This window comes from Salvelinus namaycush, chromosome 32, assembly GCF_016432855.1.
Source record: "Salvelinus namaycush isolate Seneca chromosome 32, SaNama_1.0, whole genome shotgun sequence".
NCBI classification, from domain to species: Eukaryota; Metazoa; Chordata; class Actinopteri; order Salmoniformes; family Salmonidae; genus Salvelinus; species Salvelinus namaycush.
The window spans coordinates 8,152,526-8,173,717 of NC_052338.1; the positions used below are offsets into that span (position 1 = coordinate 8,152,526).

Here is a 21,192-nt window from a genome sequence, read left to right on the forward strand (position 1 = left end):
TATGTGTGAAATTTGTTTTAAATTTAGAATGGACCATTATCATTTACCTGTATCGAAATGGGCAGGGGGAAAAATACATGTAATATATGCACTTAAATAGCGAATGGAGGATGCTTTTCCAGTGGTTCATTGTCATGCCAGCAATGTAGGCTATACTCCTGCTGTAAATGTAAGCAATATGCTTAATACTAAAAAAGTTCAGAAATAAATATAGTAGGCCTAGCCTATAGAAAGCTGATGGGATCCTCCTCCTTTTAGTAGAGGCAATAGAGTGCTGAGTACCAGGCAGTTAGCAAGTTTGGTAGGCTACTAATGACCAGCAGCAGCATCAGAGCTTGGAGAAGCCTAATTACCTTGACTAAACGGTCACGTGGAATTTGACTGCCTACAGTCACCGCAACAGCCCTACATAGGAATAACATGAATTGGTGCATGAGGCAGAAATAATGCAGAGCGACTTAAGTTTCTCCATCAGCTGGAAGACTGTCCCCTTTTCTCAGTGTAGAGAGGAGGGATGATGAGTTGGGTGAGAGGTAGCCTCAGCGCTTCTCCCTCCCTGCCCTCACTGATCGTCAGATGCAGGCCATCAGTACAGTAAAAAAAAGAAAATGATTATGCTCACTTAGCTGTGCCTCACAAGGAATACAACGAATGATCTATTACCAGTGTGATCATATACCTCAAATTTGGTCTAAAAATGGTCTGAGAAGAACAAGATTGGCAGGGCAATTCAAGCATAGCCAATATGCGGTGATAATGTATTGGGCCTATAGCTTACTGCACAAACCTCATTGTTACAGAACTGTTTTTAATAGGTTAATGTTGCATAGGTTTTTTAAGTCATCTGAGCGGTAGATCTCAGCTTGCATTTTGACTGACTCAGATAAGGTTGGGGACCACTGCACTACACTGTATCTGCTTGTTTTGTCACAAACTGATATTAAGGCGGAGTGATTTCTGTATAATTTATCTTTAAGTGTCTTAATGCTGTGTTTATTGTTATACACCAAGCTAAACCTAGGAACGGTAAATCATTGATGATGCAATGCACTGACAACATCTACACAAAATATTAGGGATAATATTTATTAGCAGCAAAACTTCACTATGGCATTTTACATGATTAGCATCATTGAAAAGATTGACGACAGCTTATTTACATGATAGAAAATCCCCCTTAAGTTAAATCTCATGCTTGACTATGATTCACAAAAACTATAGGCCTACCATATATTTACATTCTTCAATAATACTGTACAGTTTTAATGACAAAAGGGATTACAAAAAAGTGGTTCAGTTGATGTTATGATGGCAGATTTAACACAACCTTTTGGAGCACACAGATGGAAATATAGATCCACATTGAATATCATTCCAGCGTTTTTCACCTAAAGAGGAAACAAGGAATGTCAATTAGCTCTCCACTTGATTACGAGTGCATGAGCTAGACCGGCAGAAAACGTCCTAAAGTTTGTACTGCTGCTGCATGGAAATGGACTCAAAACAGACATTGACTGATTTAAGCCTGGTTTTACATTTCCTTGTCAGACGTGTTTTTTTAAACACACTATAAATAAAGCTCAATGTCATTTAAGGATATTGTGATAAGAGTTTGATTACTGTACCTCCATCGTTCATCATCATGCATTGCTCTCTGCCACCGAAATTATTGGGTTCTCCTGTGAGCCAGTTCCTGTAGTCAAATCTGGAGCCGTCACTCCAGAGCCACACTCGGGTCTATGGGGAAGAAGTGGTCTCAGTGTCAAAGAAACCATAGAATACAAACAATCAAATTGTTGCCAGTAGATAATACATAGGTAAAAATGCTCAAGTGTAGGCCTACAGTAGAATACTGTTTTAAGATTTCCCAAACTTAGATCTGACTTCGTTGATGATCACTCTACCTGAACAGCATCAAATCCTCCAATCCAGGCAGGGGTAAAGTCTTCTGTCTGTAGTATGATCAACTCTTGCACGAAATGATACTCTTCAGAGCTGTGGATGGATGCAAGGTTTGCTCCGAAGTGCACACAGTACCGCTAGAGAGAGAGGACAGGAACGGAGGACAGGATATAATATCACTTAGATTTTATAATGGAAGTTAAAAAAACATACTTGTGTTCTTGCCACATGGACGCTTTTCAATGTATAATCCAGTGTGGAACTGCAGCACTGTGATCGGTGATACCTGGTGTATGCCTATATTATCAGTCTAATATATCTAAGCCAAAAAATGTAAAGGATGCAACAGGTTAAAATGCACCTCAGCATTCATCCACGTCTTGCCGGAACGTACAAACATGAAACACCGTGCCCCGTACTTGAGCCAGCCAGGTGGGCAAGAGTCCCTGCTCCACCTCTCCGCCTTCGCCACCTCTGAATGAGACAAGACATGATCAGAACAAACTCATTGAAGCCTAACCTTACAAACTTACAAAACTGAAAGCACTGTGTTGATCAACTGGCTTATGTGGAGGAAGGAAATCGGATTTCTTCATGCACCAGGTTTCACCGATCAGTGTTGTAGTTCCACACTTTAAAAAGCTATTACAAGTTGCTCATTCATTGAAGACGATGTAACATCATCAAGTACTTACCAGCAGGTGAGCTCTGTTCCATGTGGTTTTCCATGACAGTTGTATCCTCTGAAGAAAAGAGATGTAACGGAATGTTATGAAAACATTCCATTTTACAAGTAAATCATGTGAGCTCTATCATTTCCGTATGAGGATGACGTGTGTTTTCTTGGTTTACTGTGTGTCTTACCTGTTGCACCGCTCAGAGCAAACGCAGCACAGAGAAGCAGGGAAATTGTAAACATTGCCATGGTGATGAGATCCCTTTGTTGTTAAAAACAGCACTTAGTGATGAACTGACGATTCCCTCAAAGTTTAATGGAGTAGAATAGGTGGACTAATCTGTTACACTAATGTTTCCTGTCAGAAAGTGTCAAAATGAATACCAGGTTATCTCTGTCGCTTCTCTTTATTCAAGTAACAGGGAGCACTTTTATACTGTTGGGTCATATGGCCACAAGGAAACACATTTCCTGTGACTCCATATCAGTTGAACATGGTACAAAGTATCATGTTTGTGAGAGTTGTTAAATGTGATTACCTACTATATTGGGATCAGTTGTTTATTGGGGCAGAGATTCAACAATAGGAAGAAAATACACATACAGCATTTATTGAGCAAGTACAGCGGACTGATTAAAAAGTTGCCCTGCTCTCCCGCACAGGCAACAACAACAACAAAAATATGCAGAAAACCCAGTCATCTATGGCATTGTGTTGTGTGACAAAACGGCACATTTTAGAGTGGCTTTTTATTGTCCCCAGCACAGGGTGCACCTGTGTAATGATCATGCTGTTTAACCAGCTTCTTGATATGCCACACCTGTCAGGTGGATGGATTATCTTGGCAAAGAAGAAATGCTCACTAACAGGGAAGTAAACAAATTTGTGTACAGAATTTGATAGAAATAAGCTTTTTGTGCGTATGGAACATTTCTGGGATCTTTTATTTCAGCTCATGAAACATGGGATCAACACTTTACATGTTGCATTTATTGTTCAGTATCGTTAATAGTAATATTTATTTTTCAAATCAAAATCAAATCACATTTTATTGGCCGCATACACATATTTAGCAGATGGTATTGCGGGTGTAGCGAAATGCTTGTGTTCGTAGCTCCAACAGTGCAGTAGTATATAACAATTCACAACAATACACACAAATCTAAATGTAAAAGAATGGAATTAAGAAATATATAAATATTAGGATGAGCAATGTCGGTGTCCGGAGTATAAATATACAGTGCCTTCGGGAAAGTATTCAGACCACATTTTGTTACGTTACAGCCTTATTCTAAAATGGATAAAAAAATCTAATAAAAATCCTCATTAATCGACACACAATACCCCATAATGACAAAGTAGAACCTTTTTTTTCTTTGGTAATTTATTCAAAATAAAAAACAGAACTACCTTATTTACATACTTATTCAGACCCTTTGCTATGAGACTCGAAATTGATCTGAGGTGCATCCTGTTTCCATTGATCATCCTTGAGATGTTTCTACAACTTGATTGGAGTCCACCTGTGGTAAAATTGATTGGACATGATTTGGAAAGGCACAAACCTGTCTATATAAGGTCCCACAGTTGACAGTGCATGTCAGAACAAAAAGGTAGAAGGAATTGTCTGTAGAACTCTGAGACAGGGTTGTGTCGCGGCACAGATCTGGGGAAGGGTACCAAAAAATGTCTGCAGCATTTAAGGTCCCCAAGAACATAGTGGTCTCCATCATTCTTAAATGGGAGAACTTTGGAACCACCAAGACTCTTCCTAGAGCTGGCCAAACTGAGCAATCGGGGGGAGAAAGGCCTTGGTCACCAAAAACCCGATGACTCTGACAGAGCTCCAGAATTCCTCTGTGGAGATGGGAGAACCAGACGGCCAGACGGAAGCCACTCCTCAGTAAAATGCACATCACAGCCCGCTTGGAGTTTGCCAAAAGACACCTAATGGACTCTCAGACCATGAGAAACAAGATTCTCTGGTCTGATAACCAATATTGGAGGAAACCTGGCAACATCCCTACGGTGAAGCATTGTAGTGGCAGCATCATTCTGTGGGGATATTTTTCAGCGGAAGGGACTGGGAGACTAGTCAGGATTGAGGGAAAGCTGAACAGAGCAAAGTACAGAGACCTGACAGAGCTTGAAAGGATCTGCAGAGAAGAATGGGAGAAACTCCCCAAATACAAGTGTGCTAAGCTTGTAGCGTCATACCCAAGAAGACTCGAGGCTGTAATCGCTGCCAAAAGTGCTTCAACAAAGTACTGAGTAAAGAGTTGTCGTGGAATATTTCTAACCAAAGGAGAGAGACTTTTAGATTTCAAACTTCATTATTAATTATTGCAATAATAGAGCTGGTCAACAATCACCCGGAGGTGATTGCTGAGAACCCATGAGCAGATTTGGGTTACAGCTCTTTAAAGCAAAGTACATCCTCCTGAATGTTCATGACAAACAACAGATGTGTAGAATTACACAAAGGTACATTGTGCTATCAAGCAACAGACAGCAAGATTTACATTGCGCCCGGTTTTTATCTGTAGGTCATTTACTGTTTGTTTATACAGGGTTATCTTCTCAGTTTCGCACTCCTTAACACACAGATACTAATGCAACATTGAACATAGGGTCCTCCTCACAATTTCTGAAGTCCAGTGTTTATCTGCATGTGGGAGAGAAACTGAAGGGAAGGTTCACCTGGCCCTGGCAGACAGGCCAGCATGTCAGACAGGAATCATTCAATGGAGTGCAGATGGTAGGTTTTATCACCAAGCCATCATAAATCTATTGCCAGCGTGTTACGGTGCCTCCTAACGGAGGAAGGTGCAGGAATCAGGAGCAGGAGAGCAAGGAAATCCCAGTGGCAAAAGTTTCATGAGCAGTCCCAACACAACTACAACATGGGACTAAAACACACCCAAAACGAGATTGCCACACACACCGGGAATAAAGCGTAACACACATGGAGGAGAAACCTCTACTACTAAACTCAATACCAAAACGGCACAACTGCCGAGAGAAAAGAAACCCCGTGGTGCAGACACGCACCCCTAAATAACGTCACCACAGAAAACAATCCCGCACAAAGACTCGCAGGCAGCGGAGGTAAATATACCTACCGAAATCAACTAACAAGACACAGGTGTAAACAATACAGACAGACACAAACGAAAAGGAAGAATGGATCGGTGGCAGCTATTAGGCCGGCGACGACGACCGCCGAGCGCCACCCGAACAGGGAGAGGAGACACCTTCGGTGGAAGTCGTGACACAGCGTTAAGCTCCAGAGGTCCAACTCAGTCCCACAGACACAGATGAGAGAGTACTAATCAAAGCTATTCGATGCATAAACAGTGTTAGAACATAAGCTTGCAATTTTCTACCTTAGGGTCTGAATACTTATGTTATTGTGATATTGAATTTCTTTATACATTTGCAAAAAATAAATTTCAAAAAACTTTGAGGTATTGTGTGTAGATTGATGAGGAAAACAAACAATTGAATCAATTTTAGAATAAGGCTGTAATGTAACAAAGTGTGGAGAAAGTCAAGGGGTCTGAATACTTTCTGAATGCACTGTATATATGGCATGTTTTTGTTTTTGCACCATAGGTTAGGTTTATTGGTGTACCTAAAGATTGTAGCTAAAACAAGCACTGTATCTTTAGTCAGGTGACAGGATTCCTGAAAACACCCACACATACACATCAATGAACTACCCACATGATTCTGTGTACATTTCCATTCAACTGACTGGTATCAAACATAACATACCAATTCATAAACTATGCACAGTATTCTGTATGTGCACGGTGTCCTACACAAATGCAAACATTCCCATTTAACCCCCCAAACATAACACTGTAATATGATTTAGGCAGCTCTTGATTGGACATTGCAATTCAACCCAATTTCACAATGTACTATTACACAACCCCAAATGTATGCACACACAAGCTCATATAACTGATCAACTTGGACAAGTTTTTGTGGAAAAACTTTTGTTATCCATCAATAATGATAAGCCACCTAGCTGGGAAACTATTGAGAATGGTAGCAGACTGTATTGCCATCCCTATTTACCATGCCTTTAACCAAAGCCTAAAGGTGTGTGTCCACAGGTGAGGAAGTTAGTCATTCCACTACCTAAAATAGTAAATCCTTTGCTGGCTCTAACAGCCGCCCAATCAGTTTGCTGTCTATTCTTAGTAAACTGATGGAGAGAATTGTGTTTGAACAAATACAATGCTCTTTTTTAAAGAACAAGTTACCTACTGACTTTCAGCATGCATTTAGGGAGGGTACTCAACTTGTACTGCACTGACTCAGATGACTGATGATTGGCTAGAAGAAATGGATAATAAGATGATAGTTGGAGCTGTGTTGTTAGATTTCAGTGCAGCGGTGAGAGCGCCGAATCCTAACCACTAGACAATGCGGTATGCGATCTTTATTGCTACTCAATCATAATCTGGCAGCCGGCGAGAAAATAAAATCTACAATAATTGGTGTAATTAAAGATTGTAGCTAAAGATACAGTGCTTGTTTTGACAGAGATCGAAACAAGCACTGTATCTTTAGTCAGGTGACAGGATTCCTGAAAACACCCACACATACACATCAATAAACTACGCACATGATTCTGTGTACATTTCCATTCAACTGACTTGTATCGAACAACACAAACCGTGCACATGATGTATCGGTGTATGCATTCCCATTCAACCCACCTCTAATCCCTGAAGTGAATTCATTTGTTTTAGACCTCCCAAACACGACACTGTGTAACATGATTTAGGCAGCTCTTGATTGGATATTGCAATTCAAGCTAATTTCACAAAGATTAAAGAGATGACTAAAGATAAAGTGCTTGTTTTAATCTTTATTGATACTCCATCCTGATCTGGCAGACGGCGAGGAACAATTCCAAAATAACAACATCAAGGGCTCACGTTTTAATCTATGGTGCAGGGAAAAGACCATGCCAAAAATATACAATATCAAGTAAAAGAAAAAAAACGTCTGATCGTTTCCTTGTGATCTAACAGTATAAAAGTGCTCTTCTTTCTCCATCTGAACAGAACCTGCAGAACTTGTGACTCACTCTAATGGGTACGTCCTCTTCTCACCCTGTGTTGCTGTTTTAATCTCCTTTCCAGTGACTTCTTTCTCAGAAATGTATTTTGATGTCTTGTTTTCAGAAGCCCACCATCATCATCATCAGCAGCATGGCAATGTTGACCGTATCTCTGATGCTCTGTTCAGCAGCATGGCAATGTTGACCGTGTCTTTGCTGCTCTGTGCTGCCGTCGCTCTGAGTAGCGCCGCAGGTAAGACACACAGTAAGACACATATCACGCTTACTCCACTTGAGTTGACAAAATATTGACACTTTTCTAACCTCAGACAGATCCATTGATGATGTTTTATGTGGTCCAGGAGTTGAGGCCCTACCTTCATTCTTTTTCATGTGTGACAGTTTCAGAACCTTTTATTGGAGGGAAACATGGAGCAAACCCCCCCTGTTGGTAAGTGTGTGTACATAAGTCTAGATTGTCCTGCAGACATTATTGAAAGTCATCTTTTACATAACTGGCATGTTTATTCATACCTATCCTTTTACAGAACCCTTTCTGGAGACAAATATGGAACAGATTCCTCTAGGTGAGTGTGTTATTTACCAGGGAATACCTAGTAGTGGCAGAATGGACATAATGAGCTTCCCATGTCTTTCCCTCCATATGTTTCCATTTCAGTGAGGATATGGATGATGAGGGAAACACCTTTAAACAGAACCCACCTCTTGGTAAGTCTTTACCAGGAACACTCCCTTCACTAGATGCTTCCAGTAAGACGTGTTGTGTTAAAAGAGGAGTAGCGATCAAACCAAAACGCTGTGTAAATATTGCTACGACAGCTTTGATTGAATGCATCCCCTTGTTTCACTGTAGAAACCCTTGAGATGATGGACTTTGAGCAGACATTGCCTCTGGGTACGTTAGCAGATAGACATTTTTCCCAGTGAAACATGTCTATAGTTGTTTTGTTTTGCTTGTGACGCCCACCAGTGAGTCAGTCACTGCTATTTGAAACATGCACTTAGAGATATTCGTTTATCTCGGTCTTAAACCATATCCTGTGGGTTCCAATATACTGGAAGCCTGACTCCACACATGAAATAAATATTCCAAGCTAATAGAAAATGTAAATTAAACAATAAGTGGAGGTTTAGTATTTTACATGAGGCATGCCGTGTCTGTTAAAAGGCCAACCACTTATAAGGTAACGTCAAACCAAGTAAGTTGATTTCAATTGAACTTCCCCTTTAATTCATAGTAGAGGATAAGCATGATACCTCTGCTAGGAGCCATGTTCTTGTATTATCGACAAGCATGACGCAGCGTGAACCAAATTGGAACCAGCCTGTGAGGCATTGGCTCCTGCTTTCTGCCCCCTTAGCTCCTGGAAGGACAGACAGGAATTCAAATGGACCAGTCGCAGCAACGTTGTTCACAATCAACTTCCCCCACACACTGTCACGGCATTCAAGAGAAGAAGATGAGGACCAAGGTGCAGCGTAGTGCGTGTTCATATTTAATTTAATAACCGAACACTAAACACAAAAATGACAAAAAAGAATAACCGAAACAGTTCTGTCTGGTACAGAATACGAAACAAAAAAACAACTACCCACAAACACTGGTTGGAACAGGCTACCTAAGTATGGCTCCCAATTAGAGACAACGATAGACAGCTGCCTCTGATTGGGAACCACACCAGGCCAAACACATAGAAACACAACATAGAAAAAAGAACATAGACTGCCCACCCTAGTCACACCCTGGCCTAACCAAAATAGAGAATAAAAAGCCTCTCTATAGCCAGGGTGTGACACACACACTTCTTATTTCGATAAGTGAAGCCTCTTCCTATGAGGGGCGTCTACCTAGAAGTACTGCAGATTCATCTACTGACATCTATTTTATCATATGTTACACTTACCCAGGTGCAAAGCCTGCTCAAAGTCTACTATGGAGTATACAGTTAAAGACAAGAAAACACAATAAATGAAAGCTGCTTTTGCAATGTCCATGGGACAATTCCATTAGTTCTATACCATTTGCCGATCCGAGCTGTAGTGGCTCTGACATGTTTTATTTTTTTAAATTGTATCCCATTTTCTCCCCAATTTTCGTGGTATCCAATCGCTAGTAATTACTATCTTGTCTCATCGCTACAACTCCCGTACGGGCTCCGGAGAGACGAAGGTCGAAAGCCATGCGTCCTCCGAAGCACAACCCAACCAAGCCCCACTGCTTCTTAACACAGCGCGCCTCCAACCCGGAAGCCAGCCGCACCAATGTGTCGGAGGAAACACCGTGTACCTGGCCCCCTTGGTTAGCGCACTGTGCCCGGCCCGCCACAGGAGTCGCTGGAGCGCGATGAGACAAGGATATCCCTACCGGCCAAACCCTCCCTAACCCGGACGACGCTATGCCAATTGTGCGTCGCCCCACGGACCTCCCGGTCGCGGCCGGCTGCGACAGAGCCTGGGCGCGAACCCAGAGACTCTGGTGGCGCAGCTAGCACTGCGATGCAGTGCCCTAGACCACTGCGCCACCCGGGAGGCCCCGGCTCTGACATTTTCTTTTCACATTGTCTTTTCCAGCACAGTTCCAGCAACAATTATGGATTGGCCAAATTCTAAAACAGGTGCATACTTGGTAAGTGCGCACTTGGTAAATGCACACACCAAGTCAAGGGGTTGTGGTTTTCTACAGCAAAGGCTTTGAAATAAGACCTAACAAAAATAAAGTAAACATCCCAAAAAATTCAATAATTGTTTACATTGTGAAGTAATCATCAAGTCTGTATTCCTGGTTTGCTATGCGTCTTGCCTGCTGCACCACTCAGACCAAAGGTAGCAGAGAGCAGAAGAGAAATGGTTGACATCGCCATGGGGATGATGGGGTCCTAAATACTAGATAGACAGTCAGAGGAAAATAATGCCAGAAACAATCAGAATTCAGTGAAAAAAATGAAATAACAGCAAAGTAAATGTATTATTTACTGAGTAGAGGACTTACCGGTTGCATTACGTCACTACATGACTGTAAGGGTTGCGTAACTGGTGGCAGTGAAGTCAGACGCAGGAGAGCAGAAATAGGTAATAGCCGGAGCAGTTTAATTTCCAAATCAACGGCAATACAAAAATAACCTACATGGGTACAAAACCCGACGCGCACCAGTAACATAGTGCACAAGCACTTACAAACAAACAATTCCACACAAGGACATGGGGGGGAACAGAGGGTTAAATACACAACACTTAATGAGAGAAATGGAAACCAGGTGTGTAGGAAAACAAGACAAAACAAATGGAAAATGAAAAGTGGATCGACGTTGGCTAGAAGACCGGTGACGCCGACCGCCGAACACCGCCCGAACAAGGAGAGGAAACGACTTCGGTGGAAGTCGTGACAATGACACACTCACTCGATCGTCATTACACAACAACAAAAAACGGCACGACACACCCAAATTCTGCCGTCCGCAGATAGACCCTTCTCCAAAAATAGCGCAGCAAACTAGGTGAGAAATCCATTTGAATTGATAAGCTCGATTTACACACTTGAAATATGTACTTATTTCTTTATTGGATCTGAAATTGGTTTATTCGGTTGATAGAGCATCCCATGTAAATAGCTAGCTAGGTATTATGGCACCCTGTTATGACACCCTATTACCTTTGAAGGTTTTGTGTAATCAAATCCCATAGCACATTCAAGTGTCAGTTTTAACAAAAGACACCCTCTATTTAATTGAAAGGATCACTTAAATCACTTGCTGTAGCATTTGTTGCCAAGTTATTCCTATCAGTGGAGGCTCCTCAAAGAAGGAAGGGGAGGACCATCCTCAGTGAATTTCATAAAAAATGTAAAACATTGAAAAACTATACTAAATACACTGCTCAAAAAAATAAAGGGAACACTTAAACAACACAATGTAACTCCAAGTCAATCACACTTCTGTGAAATCAAATTGTCCACTTAGGAAGCAACACTGATTGACAATAAATTTCACATGCTGTTGTGCAAATGGAATAGACAAAAGGTGGAAATTATAGGCAATTAGCAAGACACCCCGAATAAAGGAGTGATTCTGCAGGTGGTGACCACAGACCACTTCTCAGTTCCTATGCTTCCTGGCTGATGTTTTGGTCACTTTTGAATGCTGGCGGTGCTCTCACTCTAGTGGTAGCATGAGACGGAGTCTACAACCCACACAAGTGGCTCAGGTAGTGCAGCTCATCCAGGATGGCACATCAATGCGAACTGTGGCAAGAAGGTTTGCTGTGTCTGTCAGCGTAGTGCCCAGAGCATGGAGGCGCTACCAGGAGACAGGCCAGTACATCAGGAGACGTGGAGGAGGCCGTAGGAGGGCAACATCCCAGCAGCAGGACCGCTACCTCCGCCTTTGAGCAGGAGGAGCACTGCCAGAGCCCTGCAAAATGACCTCCAGCAGGCCACAAATGTGCATGTGTCTGCTCAAACGGTCAGAAACAGACTCCATGAGGGTGGTATAAGGGCCCGACGTCCACAGGTGGGGGTTGTGCTTACAGCCCAACACCGTGCAGGACGTTTGGCATTTGCCAGAGAACACCAAGATTGGCAAATTCGCCACTGGCGCCCTGTGCTCTTCACAGATGAAAGCAGGTTCACACTGAGCACATGAGCACATGTGACAGACGTGACAGAGTCTGGAGACGCCGTGGAGAACGTTCTGCTGCCTGCAACATCCTCCAGCATGACCGGTTTGGCGGTGGGTCAGTCATGGTGTGGGGTGGCATTTCTTTGTGGGGCCGCACAGCCCTCCATGTGCTCGCCAGAGGTAGCCTGACTGCCATTAGGTACCGAGATGAGATCCTCAGAGCCCTTGTGAGACCATATGCTGACACATGCACATTTGTGGCCTGCTGGAGGTCATTTTGCGGGGCGCTGGCAGTGCACCTCCTTGCACAAAGGCGGAGGTAGCGGTCCTGCTGCTGGGTTGTTGCCCTCCTACGGCCTCCTCCACGTCTCCTGATGTACTGGCCTGTCTCCTGGTAGCGCCTCCATGCTCTGGACACTACGCTGACAGACACAGCAAACCTTTTTGCCACAGCTCGCATTGATGTGCCATCCTGGATGAACTGCACTACCTGAGCCACTTGTGTGGGTTGTAGACTCCGTCTCATGCTACCACTAGAGTGAGAGCACCGCCAGCATTCAAAAGTGACCAAAACATCAGCCAGGAAGCATAGGAACTGAGAAGTGGTCTGTGGTCACCACCTGCAGAATCACTCCTTTTTTGGGGGTGTCTTGCTAATTGCCTATAATTTCCACCTTTTGTCTATTCCATTTGCACAACAGCATGTGAAATTTATTGTCAATCAGTGTTGCTTCCTAAGTGGACAGTTTGATTTCACAGAAGTGTGATTGACTTGGAGTTACATTGTGTTGTTTAAGTGTTCCCTTTATTTTTGTGAGCAGTGTATATTCACGTCACCAAATAATTGATTAAAACACACTGTTTGCAATGAATGTCTACAGTAGCCTCAACAACACTCTGTAGGGTAGCACCATGGTGTAGCCGAAGGACAGCTAGCTTCCGTCCTCCTCTGGGTACATTGACTTCAATACAAAACCTAGGAGGCTCATGGTTCTCACCCCCTTCCATAGACTTACACAGTAATTACGACAACTTCCGGAGGACGTCCTCCAACCTATCAGAGCTCTTGCAGCATGAACTGACATGTTGTCCACCCAATCAAAGGATCAGAGAATGAATCTAGTACTTAAGGCATAAGCTACAGCTAGCTAGCACTGCAATGCGGTGAGTAGTTGACTCAGAGAAAGACAATAGTTTTCAACAAATTAATTTATTAAAAAATGAAGGAGAAGCAAGAGAGAGATTGTCATTTCTTTTCAGTTCCACTTACTTAGCTAGCAATTGAATCTTGCTAGTTTAGCCTGCTCCAACAGAGGGATGCTATGTTAGCTAGCTGGCTATGATTATCCAACAACACTGGAACTCTTTCAAGTCAAGGTAAGCTTTTGGTTTTATTAATTTATGGCCACCGGTGTAACTGCTTACTGACTATACACTTTAATGTTACACCATTATTGTAGCGGGTTTACTAACACGTTACTTCTATTAGCTATGTTGACTATGACGTTACTTTAGCTAATATGGTGACAACGATGTAGGCTGTGTGTAGCGGTTATGATGTGGTTTGGTTTGGAAAGGTTTTTTCTCCTGGTCACATACAGCTGATGTGTTGTTCATTGAAGTCCACAAACGAAGGGAAAAGGTGAGGAGGAGAGTGCATAGAGGCTAGAATGAATACAACGTGGCTGCTATGATCAGGGGTGCATTCATTCCGTCGATTCTGTTGAAAAATGTTTCTTAAACGGAAGCAAATTAAACGGTGATAAAAATATCGGAATTTATCCAATAGAAACTCTCGTTTGCAACTGTTGGACTAATGATTACACTCTAGATCAGCTAGATGCAGGCAAGAGTGTGCAAGGCAGTATTGAATGTGTCACTGTCTGTCATCTCAATTTTTTCTCTCGACCTGTGTGCACCTACGTTGTAAACGTTCATTCATAGGCTAGGTTGCAGCAACCTCTTGATGGGTATAGGGAACATTTGAGTATCATGTAGTAGCCTATAAACCCATCAATTTTACATTGAACTGGGTGAATGGAATATGAATGACAGTCATCCAACATGGTGTAATAGAAATAAGGCCATGCTAATGAAAACAAAAATGGTCCTCCCTCATCATAAACGACACTGACACGCACTGATTCCTATAATATGAGTCATGGAACAGCAGCATGAGAAAGCAGCACTAAGTCACTTGGAATGACTTGTGGGTACATTTGTTTTTTGATGCCTCATGTTATTGCCTGTGTGGAAGGTGAGGTGCCTTAATTAATAAGCACCTCTTCAAACCAATTTTATGACAGAGTAAAGGCCATTTCCGATTATAGTAAAAAAAATTATGGACTTTTCTTACTGAGTAAATACACATTTGAACTTAAATGGTAAGGCACTTCATTAAAATGAACAAACACTCCCATTTTCTTGTTTGCCTTGAGGCTGGTCCCATACACAACATGCGACAGGAACTCACACCCTGTCTTGAGGAGAGATTGTGTTATGTGCGTGATGATGTGTCAATAGACCACGAGAAGAATGATTCTTTCCTTTGTGAGTGATTATTATTTGCTATGCAAACTAGTATTGTGTTGGGTTTAACTTGTTAAAAGCTTCAGAGAAGCCTTTACCATTGGCTTCCATGATTTGATGAGCTCATCAATGAGTTGATGAGCTCATCGTCAGTCAGTCATTGTTTAGTTTATTAGGATCCCCATTAGTTACTGCACATGCAGCAACTACACTTCCTGGGGTCCACATAAAACATACAAATACATGAAAAGTACAGAACAGTTATAGACAAGAACATAAGATTATTACGTTCAATTCTAAATAAATAACATATATTGGGGGGAAAAAACAAGAGACAACTAAAATACTGTTTACATAATATTCATATATACTGTACGTATTCAGAAATACAGTACAGTTAAATTATCTGTTTTATAAAGCTAAACTTGCTTTTTGCCTGAGTAATCTCTGGTGGCAGAGCATTCCACTATGACATGACTCTATACATAACTGAGCAATGTATTAAATCTGTTTTTGGTTTGGCTACAGTGAAGAAACCCATAATGGCGTGTCTGGTGGGGTATTTATGTATGTATGTTTGAAGTGCATGCAACTAGATGATACAAGTGTTTTGGCATTTTCAGCACACAAATGTTTCTTAAAAAGATCAGAGCCTGAACGAGTACAGTTGATCTTTGTGTCAAAAACGCAGAACATATTTTACAACAGACATACCTCTCCCCTTCTTCTCAACAACTTTGTCAATATGACTTGACCATGCTAACTGACCATCCAATGTTACTCCTAGGAGTTCAGCTTGTCTAAGAGAATGCTTTGAACCAAATACAATGCTTTTGGTTTTAGATGTATGATAAATGTCCATTGGGGTGAGGGCAGGGAAGAACCTCCACACACATTCACATTTACTACATGCGTCCACATACACATAACACACAAGTAGACCAACACAACACAAAACAAACACAACACACAAGTAGACCAACACAAAACAAACACACACACATAACACACAAGTAGACCAACACACACATACACATAACACACAAGTAGACCAACACAAAACAAACAAACACACACACACACACACACACACACACACACACACACACACACACACACACACACACACACACACACACACACACACACACACGTAGACCAAAACAAAACAAACACACACATACACATACCACACAAGTAGACCAACACAAAACAAACACACACACACAAGTAGACCAACACAAAACAAACACACACACATACACACAAGTAGACCAACACAAGTTAAAGACCAACACAAACACACACACACATACACATAACACACAAGTAGACCAACACAAAACAAACACACACACACACACACATACACATAACACACAAGTAGACCAACACAAAACAAACACACACACATAAGTAGACCAACACAAAACAAACACACACACAAGTAGACCAACACAAAACAAACACACACACATTACACCAGGGGTGCAACTTTCACTGGAGATGTGGGGGGCATGACCCCCCCCTCCCGTTTTATAATTGCACTGTCCCTTACAAAAAAGATAGCGGTCAGAGTGCATTATAACTGCAGTATGCTTGTAACGATCGTCGAAGGGAGGAGACCAAAACACAGCGTGGTAAGTGTTCATGCCTTTATTAGAAAAGTGAACACTATGACAAAAATAACAAAGAGATAAACGAAAATCGAACAACACGAAACAGTTCTGTCTGGTGCAGAAACACAAAGACAGAAAACAACTACCCACAAAACCAACATGGAAAATGGCAACCTAAATAGGCTCCCCAATCAGAGACAACGAGAAACAGGTGTCTCTGATTGGGAACCAATTCAGGCCACCATAAACATACATACCATTAGACCATACAAAATCCCCATAGATAAACAAAAACCCCTAGACAATACAAAAACGAAACAAACCACCCTTGTCACACCCTAACCTAACCAAAAAATAAAGAAAACAAATATAACTAAAGTCAAGGCGTGACTATGCTGCAAATACTGTATCCAAAATATATATATATTTTTTACTGGAGTTAGAGTGCAGTATAACTGCAGTTCAACTGTAGTACACTGCAGTTATTCTGCAATTACTGTGTCCAAAACACCACAGTCGAATGTACAGTTGAAGTTGGAAGTTTACATACACTTAGGTTGGATTCCTTAATTAAAACTCGTTTTTCAACCACTCCACAAATTTCTTGTTAACAAACTATAGTTTTGTCAAGTCGGTTAGGACATCTACTTTGTGCATGACACAAGTAATCTTTCCAACAATTGTTTACAGACAGATTATTTCACTGTATCACAATTCCAGTGGGTCAGAAGTTTACATACACTAAGTGGACTGTGCCTTTAAACAGCTTGGAAAATTCAAGAAAATTATGTCATGGCTTTAGAAGCTTCTGATAGGCTAATTGACATAATTTGAGTCAATTGGAGGTGTACCTGTGGATGTATTTCAAGGCCTACCTTCAAACTCAGTGCCTCTTTGCTTGACATCATGGGAAAATCAAAAGAAATCAGCCAAGACCTCAGAAAGAAAATTGCACCTCCACAAGTCTGGTTCATCCTTGGGAGCAATTTCTAAATGCCTGAAGGTACCACGTTCATCTGTACAAACAATAGTACGCAAGTATAAAAACCATGGGACCACGCAGCCGTCATACAGCTCAGGAAGGAGACGCGTTCTGTCTCCTAGAGATGAACTTACTTTGGTGAAAAAAGTGCAAATCAATCCCAGAACAACAGCAAAGGACCTTGTGAAGATGCTGCAGGAAACAGGTACAAAAGTATCTGTATCCACAGTAAAACGAGTCCTATATCGACATAACCTGAAAGGCCGCTCAGCAAGGAAAAAGCCACTGCTCCAAAACTGCCATGAGTACAAACATTGTACCTTTTGGAGAAATGTCCTCTGGTCTGATGAAACAAAAATAGAACTGTTTGGCCATAATGACCATCGTTATGTTTGGAGGAAAAAGGGGGAGGCTTGTAAGCCGAAGAACACCATCCCAACCGTGAAGCACGAGGGTGGCAGCATCATGGTGTGGGGGTGCTTTGCTGCAGGAGGGACTGGTGCACTTCACAAACTAGATGGCATCATGAGGGAGGAAAATTATGTGGATATATTGAAGCAACATCTCAAGACATCAGTCAGGAAGTTAAAGCTTGGTCGCAAATGGGTCTTCCAAATGGACAATGACCCCAAGCATACTTCCAAAGTTGTTGCCAAAATGGCTTAAGGACAAAGTCAAGGTATTGGCGTGGCCATCACAAAGCCCTGACGTCAATCCTATAGAAAATTTGTGGGCAGAACTGTAAAAGCGTGTGCGAGCAAGGAGGCCTACAAACCTGACTCAGTTACGCCAGCTCTGTCAGGAGGAACGGGCCAAAATGAACCCAACTTATTGTGGGAAGCTTGTGGAAGGCTACCCGAAACGTTTGACCCAAGTTAAACAATTTAAAGGCAATGCTACCAAATACTAATTGAGGGTATGTACATGTCTGACCCACTGGGAATGTGATGAAATAAATAAAAGCTGAAATAAATCATTCTCTCTACTATTATTCTGACATTTCACATTCTTAAAATAAAGTGGTGATCCTAACTGACCTAAGACAGGGAATTTTTACTAGGATTAAATGTCACGAATTGTGAAGAACTGAGTTTAAATGTATTTGGCTAAGGTGTATGTTAACCTCAGGAGGGCAGTACAGGAGTACAGGAGGGCACTGAGGACGCACCCTTGTGGGGCCCCCGTGTTGAGGATCAGTGTGGAGGAGGTAATGTTGCCTACCTTCACCACCTGGCCCCTCAGGAAGTCCAGGAACCAGTTGCATAGGGAGGAGTTCAGTCCCAGGGCTGTGAACTTTGTGCTATGCTTAGAGGGCACTAAGGTATTGAAGGCCGAGCTGTAGTCGAACAGTATCCTCACATATGCATTCCTCTTGTGCAGATGCGTGAGGGCAGTGTGCAGTGCAATGGCGATTGCGTTGTCCGTGGATCTGTCAGGCTGTAGGCAGAGAGGGTTGAGTGTATCGGGAGGAAGGAGGTGATGTGGTCTTTGACTACCCTCTCAAAGCACTTCATGATGACTGAGTGCTACGGGCCGGTAGTCATTCAGTTCAGTTACTTTCCCTTTCTTGTACACGGGGATGATAGTTGACATCTTGAAGCAGGTGGGGGATAACGACCTGTGCTAGAGAGATTGAAAATGTCCGAAAACACAACAGCTAGCTGGTCTACACATGCACTGAGGGTGCGGCTAGGGATGCCGTCTGGGCCGGCAGCCTAGTGAGGGTTAAGCAAGTAGCCCTTGTTGTCCTCAGAGGCTCTCAGAGGCATCTCAGAGTCGTTTCGCTCAAAGTGTTAGGAAAGGGTGTTTAGCTTGTCCAGTAGGGTGGCGTTGGTGTCCGCGATGTGACTGGCTTTCTTTTTGTAATCCATGATCGTTATAAGCCCCTGACACGTACGCCTTGTATCCGACCCGCTGAATTGCTCCTCCACTTTGTCCCTATACATGTCTCGCCATCTTAATCAGTCTGCGTAGGTCTTATTTTTACTGTTTAACCATACAATTGTCCCTGGTCACCTTGCCATGTTTATAAGCAGCATCTCTCTCCTTCAGTTTCCTGACAAGGCTGCCATCAATCCACGGTTTTAGAATCAGCTAAGTTTTGAAAGACACCATCGGTATCACATCTATGCATTTTTTGATGAATCCTGTGACTGAGTTGGCATATTCATTAATGTTATCGCCAGAGGCGACCCGGAACATATTCCAGTCCACGTGATCAAAACAGTCTTAGAGCATGGATTCTGATTGGTCAGACCAGCGCTGTACAGACCTGACCACTGGAACTTCCCTCAAGTCTTTGTTTGTAGGTGGGGTGGAGCAAAATGGAGTCATGGTCAGATTTGCCGAAAGGAGGATGGGAAATGGCGTGTAGCAGTGGTCCAGCATAGAATCTCTGCGAGTTGGACAGTCAATGTGTTCATAGCAATTCGGGAGCACGGTTCACAAATTAGTTTCGTTAAAGTCCCACGTGACAATGAATGCTGCCTCCGGGTACGCAGTCTCTAGTTTGTTCAGGGTCCAATTAAGCATTTTTGGTGTCTGCTTGGGGCAGGATGTAGAAAGACATGGCGATAATCCCTGCCAACTCTTTCGGAAGGTAAAAGTGGTGACATTTGATGACCAAGTATTCCAAGTCGGGAGAGCAGAAGCTCGCAAGTTCCTGTGTATTTCCCCCATCGCACCACTTATTGGTCATAAAACAGAGCCTTCCGCCTTTGTTCTTGCCAGAGAGAGCCCTCTTCCTATCTGCTCGATGTGTAAAACCCACTGGTTGTATATCATTCATTTGGATGTCGGAGGAAAGCCAGGTCTCAGAAAAAGAGAGTATGTTACAGAATCAGATGTCCCTCTGGAAGGAGATCCTCGATCTGAGTTCAAGTTTATTCACTAATGATTAAACATTGGCAAGTAGTATGTTCGGTAATGAGGGCCGGTTTGCCCGGCGTCTCAATCCCATCAAGACCCACCCCCTCCATTAGCGTCTTTCTTTCCTACTCTCCGGTAGAACTCCCAGGCAACCGGGCGACTCACTGAAGATAGACAGATCATTGTTCAGCCATCTCCTGGAATTCGGGAAGGTCGGGTGAATGGCGAGTACCCAGCGATTGATTAATATTCCAATAGTTCTGCCCGGGTGTATGAAGTTTGCGTGAAACAAACTGAGTAAGAACATTTGAGAAAATCACTAGGAAAAACACTAGAAAAAGTAGAAACCTGTAATGTTTTGTAGGAGCTCAAGGCGAGGCGCCATCCGTGATGTATAGTGTGTGCAATCAGCATACAGTCATTTTTGCTCTATTTGTAAAAATAGAGTAATAGCCCAAGAGAACTGCCCTGAGGGATACCACACTGTACATATGTTAGAGAAGCTTCCGTTGAATAATACTTGAGTTCTATTGGATAAGTAACTCTCCAACCATGTGATGGTAGGTGATGCAAAGCCATAACATAGTGAGTTTTTTCAATAACAAATTGATAATAACATCAAAGGCTGCACTGAAATCTAACAATACAGCTCCAACTATTATCCATTTCTTTTAGCCAACCATCAGTCATCTGAGTCAGTGCAATACAAGTTGAGTCCCCTTCCGTATTTGCAAGTCAGTAGTTTACTTGTTCTTTGACAAACATTTTCTCCATCAGTTTAGTAAGAACAGGCAGCAAACTAATTGGGTGGCTGTTCGAGCCAGCAAAGGGTGCTTCACTATTTTTAGGAAGTGGAATTACTTTAGCTTCCTTCCACACCGGTGGACACACTCCTGTAGGC

The 21,192-nt window shown here is 42.4% G+C and overlaps 1 protein-coding gene across 1 annotated transcript; it reads right to left on the reverse strand.

Moving 5' to 3' along the window:
* Positions 1-1,098: 1,098 nt before the first annotated feature.
* On the reverse strand, positions 1,099-9,286 carry LOC120027379 (ladderlectin-like). Its single transcript, XM_038972294.1, has 4 exons — positions 8,938-9,286; positions 1,905-2,039; positions 1,626-1,737; positions 1,099-1,388 (listed from the first exon to the last, which is right to left on the reverse strand). The coding sequence occupies exons 1-4, from the start codon at positions 9,172-9,174 to the stop codon at positions 1,318-1,320; spliced, it is 555 nt and encodes a 184-aa protein (XP_038828222.1). The 5' UTR covers positions 9,175-9,286; the 3' UTR covers positions 1,099-1,317.
* Positions 9,287-21,192: the final 11,906 nt, after the last annotated feature.

Excerpts from the sequence above, each read along its gene's own strand:
- LOC120027379 (XM_038972294.1), bottom strand. The coding sequence starts at position 9,174 with ATGAACACGCACTACGCTGCACCTTGGTCCTCATCTTCTTCTCTTGAA. Across the intron at positions 2,040-8,937 it reads GAACATGGCTCCTAGCAGAG|CGGTACTGTGTGCACTTCGG; the intron begins GTATCATGCTTA and ends CTCTCTCTCTAG. Across the intron at positions 1,738-1,904 it reads GAGGATTTGATGCTGTTCAG|ACCCGAGTGTGGCTCTGGAG; the intron begins GTAGAGTGATCA and ends TCTTCCCCATAG.